Source organism: Cyprinodon tularosa, unplaced genomic scaffold, assembly GCF_016077235.1.
Source record: "Cyprinodon tularosa strain WSP-4 unplaced genomic scaffold, ASM1607723v1 ctg430, whole genome shotgun sequence".
In the NCBI taxonomy this organism is placed as follows: Eukaryota; Metazoa; Chordata; class Actinopteri; order Cyprinodontiformes; family Cyprinodontidae; genus Cyprinodon; species Cyprinodon tularosa.
Window position 1 is genome coordinate 1,140,436 of NW_024039153.1, and position 12,512 is coordinate 1,152,947.

Sequence of the window (12,512 nt, forward strand, 5' to 3'; positions counted from 1 at the left end):
GGTAAAATATGTGGAAAATGGGCTGTTGGTTCATTAAAACTTGAAGATGATTTACTTCCTATAATCAGAGACATTTTAATAAATGCATAATATCCTCTATCTTTTGGATTGCTTCTATTTTTCTTTTGGATTTGAATGCGTACTTACGGAAGAGGATTAGGGCCACTGGGAAAAAAAAAAAAAGTTAACTGATTTTTTAATTGTATTTCTGTATAATATGAGAAAAAAGTCAGAATTCTGACTTTTTTCTCAGAATTCTGACTTTTTTTCTCATATTTTTACTTTTTTCCTCCGAATTCTGACTTTTTTCTCAGAATTACGACTTTATTTCTGATATTCTTACTTTTTTTGCACAGAATTCTAACTTTAATCTCTGAATTCTGACTTTTTTCTCAGAATTCTGACTTTAATCTCAGAATCCTGACCTTAATTTCAGAATTATGACTTTTTTCTCAGAATTATGACTTTTTTCTCATATTCTTGCTTTTTTTCTCAGAAGTCTGACTTTAATTTCTCATATTCTTACTTTTTTCCTCAGAATTCTGACTTTTTGCTCATATTTTTACTTTTTTCCTCAGAACTCTGACTTTAATCTCTGAATTCTGATTTTTTTCTCAGAATTCTGACTTTTTTTCTGATATTCTTACTTTTTTTGCACAGGATTCTAACTTTAATCTCTGAATTCTGAATTTTTTCTCAGAATTCTGACTTTAATCTCAGAATTCTGACCTTAATTTCAGAATTATGACTTTTTTCTCAGAATTTTGACTTTTTTTTCATATTCTTACTTTTTTCCCCTCAGAATTCTTACTTTACTTTCCTTATTAAACTTAAATAATATTTAAAAATCAGTTAACTTTTTTTTTTTTTTTTTTTTCCAGTGGCCCTAATCCTCTTCCGTACGTACATGTGTTGCCACTGCCATGCGGGAATTTCGTAACTAGGCGGAGCTAGACATGCATCTGGCTGTTGTCAGCTTAAGGAATTTCGTCGCTCTGGGCCGATTATTTAGTGAGTTAACCGGAAGTGGACTTTTATTTTGAAAGCATTAAGTTTATTGACAGTCGTTTCGGAAGTTTCTCCAAGAACTCTGGAAAGGGTCGATCTTGGTGCCGCTTGGGCTCGTTTTTCACTCACCTGAGAGTCCGGAGACAAACGTCATCGCCTTTTAGAAGAACTTTTAAGAAATTTAATCGTCTCTCTGTGTTTTACTTCACTACCTAGAACTTCCGTGGCCGACAACAAGCCTTTAGAGTGAAAACATGGAGGCGCAGGTTGATTCCCAGCTGACAGGTGAGTGGGAACTTTGGATGTAGCGGATTTCCATCAAGGTTTCTGGCTGTAAACCAGCAGCAGAAAGATACTAGTGGATTCGGAGGGAACCTGTTCCTGACACAAAGCTTCTCATGCGGACAAAGTTCAAACTTGATCATCTCTGTTTCTGTTCCTTATTTTTTTTCTTCCAGCTGAAAACTCCATCCCCACCGAAACAACAGAACCAAACACAAGAATGACAAGAATACAGGCTCTCACCTTAATATCAATAGCGTCCGTTAATTTTAGTTCAATGATCTGTTACTCTATATTAGGCCCCTTTTTCCCAAATGAGGTAAGTTAAAGAAAAAAGAAATCTGTGTTTTTGTTCAATGTTGGATTTTTGCTGAAGTCAGAGCAAAACATTTAGCTGGAACAGCATGTCAAAAAAGGTGGGTTAATGTTTCTTGTGCGACGTGACAAATAGAAACGGTGAGGATCAATATTTGGAAAATATTTATTAAATTTCCAATTAACAGGGTAACACCTGTAGAATTTTAAGGGACACCTCCCATACTTTATGAGATTAAAAAACGTCCTTGGCAACAACCATGTATGTTCCCACTCAATATCTAAATAAAGATAGTTCCAAAAGAAGATTGATGCCGGTTTGCTAATACTGTAGTATTCCTCTGAATGATTTCTCTAATGAGTTTATTTCCAATTTTGATGCTATGGAAAAAGATCTGAACTACTAATAAAATCTGGAACTAGCAGAATCTGGTTGTAAGAAGGCAACTATTCTTTCGCCTTTTAATCAAAACGCCTGTTAAGAGCACAAGGGCTTCTGCAGACGTCCTAAAAAATTAACCAACTATTAGCTTTTTATACCATTGTCAATATCTGTCTTTTTCTGTTTCCGCCCAGGTTATCAAAAATTATGAGTGCATTTATTGCAAAGATTGAGAAAATAGTGCTAATATTCCCATTCTGAAAAAGAAAAAAAATGTTCATTAGTTCTGTAGTGTTTGCTTTAAGTGCAACCGAGTGTAGATAAGACGACAGTCACAAGGCTCCTTTAAGATCTTAATTGTGGCGTTATCTTTGAGTAGTCAATCAGTAATCTGTGCTTTGATGCTGGAGTAGTTACCTAAAGCAACTGAATGAGTAATCATGAGCTAAGTTGTGTAAAGCTTCCCCAAAGAGGAGACTCTAAGGTTTGTTTGCTGGCTGGAAAGGAAGTTCCTGAAGCACATGAAAAATTAGGCCGGCACAATAACCTCAAATGTAATAGAAAAAGCTGATGCATCATTGTTGCAAGGCTCTTAGATCCTGTGGCATCTAAAGTAGACCAAACCGTATTGCATCGCCTTAACCCTTTTTACCCCCTTGTATTTTTCTCAGTGCACCCAAGTAACTCAAGCCGCGTCTCATCTGACCTATAAACCCTTCCGCCCACAAAGGTTGTTAGCTTGTCCATGTGAATGGCTTCACATTTCTAGTCGAGCCTAAGGTGTTGATTCTGAAACGGGTGTGTTAATGTCAAGTTCACTGTGGAAAGTTCCTCTGGTGTAGCAGCACCTACCAGTTACTGATAGCCTAGGTCAGGGGTTTGGCAACTCCAGTTCTTGGGGGCCGGTATCCTGCGACTTTTAGATCCAGCCTTGGTCCAACACACCTGAATCAAGCGGCTGAGTTACTTCCTCAGTATGCAGTCAGTTCCTCCATTTCTCGCAATCATATAATTTAGGGATGCCCGATATAATCGGCCCCCTATCGGTATCAGCCTTAAAACTGAATATCGGACATCGGCCACCCCACCGATATTTAACCCGATATTTGATCAGCTTCTGAGTTTCTAAAGTCTAAGAAAAAAAAAATACTACTTCTTCTTCTTCCTCAAAAACTTCTTTTTTACAGACTTAAAAACTTCTAAAGACGAGGGAAAAAATATTGATACATTAAAATATCCCAATATCTTCATATGCTGATATATTGCCATTTAAAAACACCATATCAATCTCTTTTACTAATGAAATATTGCTATATGTCATCTTTATGCTACGAAGTCCCCTGAAAATTCACGAAATTTTGCCATATTTTTATATGTTGATATATTGACGCGGTATCGATCTATTTTACTAACAAAATCTCACAAGAATTAGCAAAATATCACGAGAGTTTGTAACAGAACGATGAAATTTCATGAGATTTTGAAAGTAAAATAGATCGTTACCGCGTTTTTAAAAATCTATTTGATATCAGCATATGAAAATATACTTGAGTATATTATTTTTCAAAGTGTCAGAAATGGATAACAAAACTGCTATTTTCAATGACTACTTATTTTTGTCCAGCTTTAACATCAATATCGATATCGGTTATCGGCCAGATGAGTTTTAAAATATCGGCATATCGGATATCGGCCAAAAATCCAATATCGTGCATCCCTAATATAATTGCTTGATTCAGATGTGTTGATCTCAAATTTGCATGATACTGACTAGGAGTGGAACGGTTCACAAAATCCACGGTTCGGTTCGGTTCACGGTTTCGTGGTCATGGTTTTCGGTTCGGTATATGTAGACTGTTAGCCTGACATGTTGGTCGTGTTGCTGTTAGCGTAAACAAAACGTGTTGCACAATGCTTGCACACTGTTGCACTTTTATCCACAACTTTCTTCCCGCCGTCATCGTAGGTCACTCTAAAGTCAAAGTGGTCCCATACAGCAGACCTATAAAGTGCTGCTGGCGCGTCTTCCAACTCCTGTTCTTTCCCACTCGCCATACCCACACAATTCTCCACAACTGATTTTTTTCTGCTACACCCGGGTACGCTGCTTCGCTTCTTCTTCTTCTTGTTTACTACTGGTGGTTGGCTTTGGTCGCAGTACCGCCACCTTCTGCTCTGGAGTGTACACGCTTCGCCTATGAGAAAAAGGAGCAGCGCATGAACCAAACGCAACACACGCGAACCGAACCGAGACAGTCGAACCGAACGGTTCGGACGGTTTTCATAAACCGTTCCATCCCTAATACTGACCCTCAGGTACTGGAATTGCCCACCCCTGACCTAGGTGGTTACTGAGTTGTTCCTCAACCCTTTCATCTGAGGGTTAGATTGTTTAAACTTGGACACAATTAGTTGTTTCAGCAGCTCAATATGCCCCTCAAAAAAAACCACTTAACTGTTTTCGAATGGAATTACACAGGCTAATGTAACCAAATTCCTCTGACTGATTAGGAGTGGGTATGGCATGACAGGAAATATTGGGTCAGATCTCTGTTCATAGAGATTGTTTGTGGCCACACACGTCTTTAGAAAGGAGCTACTATCTCATTTAGCTACGTAGAGATGTGACAATGTGTCCCTTTCCAATCAGATGTGCTTTTCTGTTGAGTTATAGTTGATGAGTCATTGGTTCATTGTTACGGTAATCCATCTAGCCTTGCATGGCCTGTAGACCAAGAGATCTGGTGAGTGCGTCCTGTTAGGGCAAACTAACCACTTTTTTCATTCATTGTGTCTTTTAGTGCCACTGCTATATTTTTTACTGTCATAATTGTTGACTTGCTTGACACTTGAGACACAAAAGGGACATTTTAGAACAGGCCATTGACTGAACAAGATAATTTAAGCATTCCTCTGTTTTATCAGGCTGTAGTCATGAGGAAGGACATCTGCTGCACAAGAAGTAATTCCTCTATCAGGTTATTTCGCATCATAAATAAGGCTATATTAAATAGTTTTTAAACAGAACCCATTTATTGTTCATCCATGATAAGACATGGACCATAAAATGAAGACGGATGTAGGATTATTAATGGTTACTTTGTCACCCAGTTGAAGCGGGACGGAAATTTCGTTTTGGTACATCCCGTTCAAGAAAAGACAAAACGCAGACATTAAACATGGGGGATCACAATGTCCTTGCATTATATTTCCCCCTTATCTTTAGCAGGATAAAGTCTGAGATTGCAAACAAACCCGAGCACAAAGAAGCAACACAGATACAAAACAACGTCTTGTGGGGGGAACGCTGAAGCAGGTTGAGGGTTGCGTATGTTTGGGATTATTATGGGAGGCAATGTTCTAGAACCCATAAATATATTAATCTGTGCTATAATACCACAGATTAAGAATTGGATTCCATCATGTCCAGCAATGACTAGAGATACTTAGATTGGATATCTGGATTAGGGCTGCAACTAATGATTATTTTGCAAAACAGTTAATCTCTTGATTATTTTCTCGGTTGATTGATGAATAATCGGATAGAAAAAGGTTCCTCAAAGAAGGTTTTTACTGAATTAAACCAGGTGGAACTAAAACTTGTTTTACTTGGCAATAATTTCAATAATCCTGATTAATCCGATAGTTTCATGAACTTGATCTAGCATTCTAATCCTGTCATTTCTTTTTGTTTGGTTGATATCATACACAGCGATACCATTAAAACAATCTTTTCACTGTAAATGTCTGTTTGCGGTGTAACTTTACATAGAAGTATTTATTTTTCCCTACTAATTTAAACATTTTTTGTTAATGGTATTAAGTTTACTTATTTCGGTGCTTATTTCTTACCTTTTTGTTTAATAATGTTAATGTTAAGCCTGATGCCTTTGCTCACATTACAGTATGTATGGTCTGTTCATTTGGCATTAGTATCGGGTATCTGCTGATAAGTTTAGCCCAGGTGTCGCTATAGGATGTGATCTGGAAAAAACTGGATTGGTGCATCGCTAATGATGACTCCTAAAGCTATTTATTTTCAAAACACAGTAAATTTAGAGAATTAGATCAATTCTTCTTGTTTAATGCTACACTTTTCCTGTTAGTCACTTTTATACCTCATTACATCACATTAAATCCAACTTACATGTTGTTTTTGACCCTCTTGATTAATCTTCCCCTACAGGCGGTTAAAAAAGGAGCCAGTCAGACGGTAGTTGGTCTTATATTTGGATGCTATGCTGTCTGCAATTTAATTGGTTCTATGGTTATGGGAAAATATGTAAGTATATGATAGTATTTTATCAGTACTTGTTATGTAAGGTGTGATTTTCCGCTCCCTCCTAACCAGGTGTCGCTTTGTTTTCTAGATTGTCCAAATCGGTGCAAAATTTATGCTAATTGCAGGACTCTTTGTATCGTCGGTGTGCACCATTCTGTTTGGGTAAGCAACCTCATTATATTTACAATGTTGGCATCAGATGTACAGCTGCAGTGAATTAGAATACTAAACTCATTTATGACAATAATTCATTTGAAAATAATGAAACCATATAGATTCATAATGACTTTTTTTCCCAGCTAATTCGTTTTCTAAAAAACATACTTGGTTGGGACTCTTTGAGGCATTAGCCTGTTGCTCTGCTCGGGTACAATAGGGCAGACGGAATCAAATCTGCAAATGCTAATGATATAATAATTTAGTGGCGCAGTTTTTCAAAATATGCCAGGAAATAGTGACTATGGCATAACATGTAATGAACTTGTTTTTAGTATTTCTATTCGCTGAATCCAAATAACTTCTGAGGTATGTGGATTATGGGGGTGGAGCTGACTGACATCTACGTACAACAGCAGCTCCTTAACAACGCTGAGGAATGAGCTGAGAAATGGAAGAAGCTTCCTTTGCTTAATACTAAGAAAAGCCATAAGACTTCCATACCAGTATGACGACTATGATGACCTTTTTACCACTGTGAAACAAAGCTGTGGCCGGATGCCTGCACACCGGTAGCATCAACAAGGTTCCTGAAAACGTCTGACCTTAAACCAACCCTTCTGCGGTGAGTCATTAACCTGACTCCGCCAGATGGATTTGCTCCGCATATCCATCTGGAAACCTTCCGTTGAAGTAATTTTGGGAAGGGGCGAAAATACTGGTTAGCTGATTGGCCTATGTTGGTGATAGACGGGCCAAATAAACCAATCAGATCAACGAAGCATATGACGTACTAACAGAGCGAAGACGAAGACACAACCACAAGCCAGGCTACTCTTGCCGAAACCAGTCAGGAGAAGAGCAAAAACATCTTTTCCTCTGAGAAAAGCCTCCAGAGCAGTGTTTTGCTCTTCTTTCAGTGAAGAAATACTCTGTAATTCCGATAAAACTTGCTCGATAGCCACGCTAACGCTAGTTTCATCGGCTGAAGCCGCCATGTTCTTTAGGCTGAACTGTCGCGCTTCTCGTTGCGTCACACCTCAACCCGCCTCAAAGCCAACGCTGATTGGACGTTCGTTTGGTTAACGGCTCAAAATTTTCTTCAACGGAGAGTCTCCAGACTGATTAGCGAGTGAAATCTTGAAAGCACGAGATCAGGATGGTCTCACGAGATCAGGATGGTCATAGCTTACCACCAGGGGTGGTAAGCTATGACCTAAACTTGTGTAACCTAAACTTTCCAAAAGGCTGTAGTCTTAATTAGACAAGCATTGTTCACGTGCGTTTCTGTCATGTAATGACTCTGTAAGGCTGCATGAAACTAGCACCACAGTCTGGAGTTCCTTTCTCTCTTATCCTTGATAGTGCTTTTCTTCATGATGCTGCAGAAGGAGAAAGAACAGGAGACAGGAACTACAGTTTGAGCGAAATGTTGCAGTAACCTGTTAATTACTCACTTCTATAATTCAGGTGTGTGGCTGCAAGGAGAAACCCAAAACACGTAGGGAAAGTCATGAAGTGCTTTTTATAGTGATACTTTATTGTTTCCCATTACTGCTTAAGTTAAATAAGCCTCGATTTCTTTCATTGTGACCTTGGGTCGTCTACAGCATTGGTTCTGGTGTCTCTTCTCTTCCTCTTGAATCAGGTCAAGTATCTGATACTATGATCACTAAACCAGGTAATTCACCTTAAAAGAGCCAAAAGTACCAATAACTTGTGGCACAATTTTTTAAACCAAATCAACTTTTTGTTAAAATGTTACACATGGTACAGCTGGTTTCTAGCTATTACTTTTTATGGCCCACCCTACGTGCGACTACAGGTCTGTTATTCCTCTTTTTTTTTTTATAGTAATGTAGGACAACCAGCCAAGGTGAAAAAACGCTGACTGGTAAAGATAAAAGAAAAAAAGAAAAAATAAACACCATTCAATCCTAACACCAGGAATGCAACAATCATATACTACTTTTATATGCTACTAAGGACAAAACCTGACATTTCTAATATAAAATCCTGTTCCATTAGTGTTTTGTAATTGTCCTTTGTTGTTTGTTAGAGTCTGAATCCTGGGTTTCACTTTTTAAAATAAATTATCCTTTAGAAATTAGCTGAAACATCACTAAAACAAACTGTAAGGTACTAAAAGAGATGTTGATCATTAGATGTGAAGCAGAAGAGTAAGAATTGTTTAGTTTAATAAAAGAAAATCACATAATTCTTTCCTTTAAGATCCCTGGTTTGTGATGCAAGTCTTCCTCTCCTTTCTTTCTTTGCAGATTACTCGATCGCGCTCCTTCAGGGGCCCCCTTCATTACCCTGTGCTTTATAGTGAGGTCTATGGATGCTGTTGGATTTGCCGCTGCCATGACCTCAACTTTTGCCATGACGGCAAAAATCTTCCCAAACAATGTTGCAACTGTTTTGGTGAGAGCAGACCTCCTTTGTCTGTCTGGTATGCAGCTGAGACGTTAGGATCTTGAGAAAACAGGGAGGCACAATGGTCTGAGCTGGTATGCGCTGCGCTCTATATCCCAGTTCCATGAGGAAAACTCCCCAGTTCAAATTCTGTCATTGACTATAAAGTCAATATATATTTAATTTGCTAGAAATGGTTTATTTAATCCTTTTGATGCTTAGCTGCATATCAAGTTTTGTCCTGTTTTTGTCCTGGTAGGACATCAAACTTTTATGTTCTAGTGGGATTTTATGTTAAGAGCTGAACTACCACAGTAAAACCAGTGAGAGGATGCTCTGCATTCCCACAGTAAAGCATGGTGTTGGCAGCATCCGTCAACACATACTGTAGCAGTGCTGCAGAAACCTGTTAGGAGCCGCAGAAGACTTGAGACTGAAGTTTGGGTTTTTTTTGCTGATGGAGGGCAAATATAAACATGTTTTGATCAACCGAGATTAAAAAATCTAATTGAAAGGACTTGGAAAAAATGCAGATCACATATTTTACAAAAAATAACGGGTGTGGCATTTCAGTCTTTAGTCCTGTAAAGCTGGTGGAGTTTGTTCACTTTATGTCGTCCTACCACATAAAATCCCAATAAACAGACTAAAATGTGCGTTTTAGAATGTGGCACCATGTGAAAGGCAAACTTATTCAAACCCCTGCATGTTTGTTGCTAATCCATGCATTTGTTATTCAGGGAAGTTTGGAGGTTTTCGCCGGGCTCGGCCTCATTCTGGGACCACCGATTGGAGGATGGTTCTACCAGTCTTTTGGATACGAAGTCCCCTTTCTGCTCCTTGGATGTGTGCTTCTGATCATGGTTCCTTTCAACATATATGTGCTGCCTTCCATTGGTAGTAGTTTGAATATTCGAAACATCGTTTGATCAGCTTTTTTTTTTTTTTTTTTACCTTTTATGTTTTGATTTCCAACACAGAGGCTGAACCATCGAAAGACTCGTTTGTTCGTCTCCTCACCAATGGAAAAGTAGTCCTGATTTGTTTTGTTCTGGTTACAATAAGTTCCGGGCTGGGCTTCATTGATGCCACTTTGTCGTTATTTGCAATGAAAACGGTACTATGCTTATTTAATATAAAATCAGTTCAACCTTCTGTTGCTTGTGCTTAATGTTATGTTTTTTCCTCCTCGTTCTGCTCAGTTTGGCCTCTCATCTGGATACGTGGGACTACTTTTGATCGGTCTGTCTTTACCGTATTGCCTGGCGTCCCCTCTGATTGGTTATTTCACAGATAAATATCCTGTAAGTGTTGAAGCGTTCACGCGTGATCAAAGAGGTATGGTAAGCTGTCATTTTAACTATAATCAATGCTCACCAGGTCACAAGGACAGGATTCACAGTGACGGGAGCAGTCATCACCGCTGTTTGTTTCTTTCTACTCGGTCCAGCACCTTTCCTTCACATCCAAAGGTGATGGTTTGTTTAACTAACTCCTGTTTGTTTAGGCAATCCCTACTTTCACATAAGTTTGTGTTTTTTTTATACCTAGGGTTGATTCGAAGAGGTTTTAATATTTAAATGTGAAGAAAAGCAACAGAATTTAGTTTTTTTTAGGGAACACTGATGGTCGATGTGGCTGGACCATTAGAAAATATTTAACTAACTGATTAAAATCTGTTAAAAAAATAAAGATATTAGGTAAAACTTGGTAAGTCTTGTTTTTTTATGTACCAGTTTTCCTTTTTTATTTATTTTATAGTAATAGGAACAAAAAAAACCCCCTGAATTCTAAATCGAACGCAGACCTGAATGCATTTATAAATAGCTAAAGTGTTTTTTTAAGACAGTGACTCATATCTTGTCCTGGTTTCTGAGAAAAGACGGAAACTATTTTGTAGACCAGAAACTATGGAATCCAAATATACGGTAATTGAAAAACAAAAAACATGCAAGATGCTTCATATGTGTTGGATTTTTACAATTTACTCCTGTTCTAGAAAAAAAATTTACTTATTTTTCATTTATTAATTTTACTGATGAGGTTATGGTTTGTATTTTTCAATTAAAGAAACAGAAATGTTCTTTTTTTGGCTAGCGAGGACTTTCAATTTGATTATTAACATCCGTATGGCAACAAGGTTCAGGAATTTTACAAAAAAGGAGTAAATTCTGCAGTTAAAATAAATTTACTAATGCATAAAGCTCATAAATATGATTAAACTGACCCAAGATGTTCAAACCAGCTCTTTTATTTTTCCTGCATGTGAAGTCAGCTGTGGCTGATGGTCCTCATGCTCAGCCTAATTGGATTTTCTCTTGGCATGACTGCAATCCCCACTTTCCCTGAGATCATCTCATGTGCACAGTGAGGACCTCCATACGTTGTTGCACATATGACACTTGTCTTTTCAAAAACACGACGAGGTTAAACAATTCCTCTTAATTTTGCAGTGAACAGGGATTTGAAGAAGGACTCAGCACCCTGGGAATGGTGTCGGGTTTATTTGGTGCCTTCTGGTCCACAGGGTGAGTCCGGAAGCAGCTCAGTCGATCATCTTTGTTCCAGTTTAGATGTTAATGGGAATGTTTGTGTTGAAGGATGTTTTACGGGCCTATATTAGGCGGCCTTATCACTCAGCGCCTGAACTTTGAATGGGCTGCAACTGTTCAGGGTGCCATGGGACTTTTATCTGTAAGTACTGCTCATTGTCTTAAAAGATCCAATTGTTTTAACTTTAAAGTTGGTATTTTTAAAGCACAAAAGAGATTTAACATTCAGTATGCGTAAAATATGATGCAATAAAGTCACACTAAAAGTTAAATGTGTTAATCTTTGATGTGGGCAGGCCTTACTTCTTCTGGCTTACTCTCTCTTTAAGAGAAGACAACAAAGGTAATGGGACTCATTTTATAAGATAAAGATCTGACTTTTTTATGTTAAACACATTGTCTGTAAATGCTGCCTGAGAATGCTGTAACTTTCCTTTTATTTTGATTGTAGGCTGAGAGTAAATGATCAACAAGCTGATGAAAATACCCCTCTGCTAAACGACTGATGGTCTCCTCTACCCACTGAAGGGAATAGCAGTGGTTTTATTCGACACAAGGGAAACATTTTGTTGCCTTTTGTCTTGCAACAGAATTGTAACGTTCTCTATGAGGGTTTTAATCGGGTTTTGCTGCATACAGACAACACGTTACGCGTGTGCGCTTCCCAGGTGCTGAGTCATAGAGTGGAGTTATGATTACATAGAGAAACAGCCAAACCGAAGCATCTCCTCTTAGTGCCGAGGCTCGTTGCTGTTAACAGTCATGGCTTTCTGCAGCACATGACTTGGATTTCATGCTGAAGTAAAGCTTTTAAGGCTCTATTAACACATTCCTGTGAATATTAAGGCAAGAAAATACTATAAGAGAAAAGATTGATTACACTAGTTTAACGTTCATAGACTGAAAAATGTTGCCATAAAACGGATCTCTGTTGTTTTTGTCTGATTAAATATCGTCATGGTTACCCATCCTGGCTATTTATTTTACACGACTCACTAATTTACTTGAATTATTGTTCCAAATGGGGTTTATATTTCAGTTCAAATGAACTTCAAAGTTTAGCAAAGGTTTTATCGGTACATTCTTATTCTTTAATAAATGCATTTTATCTCCATAG

The 12,512-nt window shown here is 38.0% G+C and overlaps 1 protein-coding gene across 1 annotated transcript; it reads left to right on the plus strand.

Moving 5' to 3' along the window:
* The first annotated feature begins 1,026 nt into the window (after positions 1 to 1,026).
* Positions 1,027 to 12,361, plus strand: slc18b1 (solute carrier family 18 member B1). Its single transcript, XM_038299541.1, has 14 exons — positions 1,027 to 1,293; positions 1,467 to 1,609; positions 6,174 to 6,269; positions 6,358 to 6,431; positions 8,705 to 8,852; positions 9,584 to 9,740; positions 9,824 to 9,960; positions 10,046 to 10,147; positions 10,224 to 10,315; positions 11,115 to 11,210; positions 11,297 to 11,371; positions 11,444 to 11,537; positions 11,692 to 11,738; positions 11,847 to 12,361. The coding sequence occupies exons 1-14, from the start codon at positions 1,263 to 1,265 to the stop codon at positions 11,899 to 11,901; spliced, it is 1,347 nt and encodes a 448-aa protein (XP_038155469.1). The 5' UTR covers positions 1,027 to 1,262; the 3' UTR covers positions 11,902 to 12,361.
* Positions 12,362 to 12,512: the final 151 nt, after the last annotated feature.

Bases quoted from the DNA above. Each gene is read 5' to 3' on its own strand.
- slc18b1 (XM_038299541.1), top strand. From the start codon at position 1,263: ATGGAGGCGCAGGTTGATTCCCAGCTGACAG. The intron at 10,316-11,114 runs GTGATGGTTTGT...CTGCATGTGAAG, and splicing joins CCTTTCCTTCACATCCAAAG to TCAGCTGTGGCTGATGGTCC. The intron at 11,372-11,443 runs GTGAGTCCGGAA...TTTGTGTTGAAG, and splicing joins GGTGCCTTCTGGTCCACAGG to GATGTTTTACGGGCCTATAT.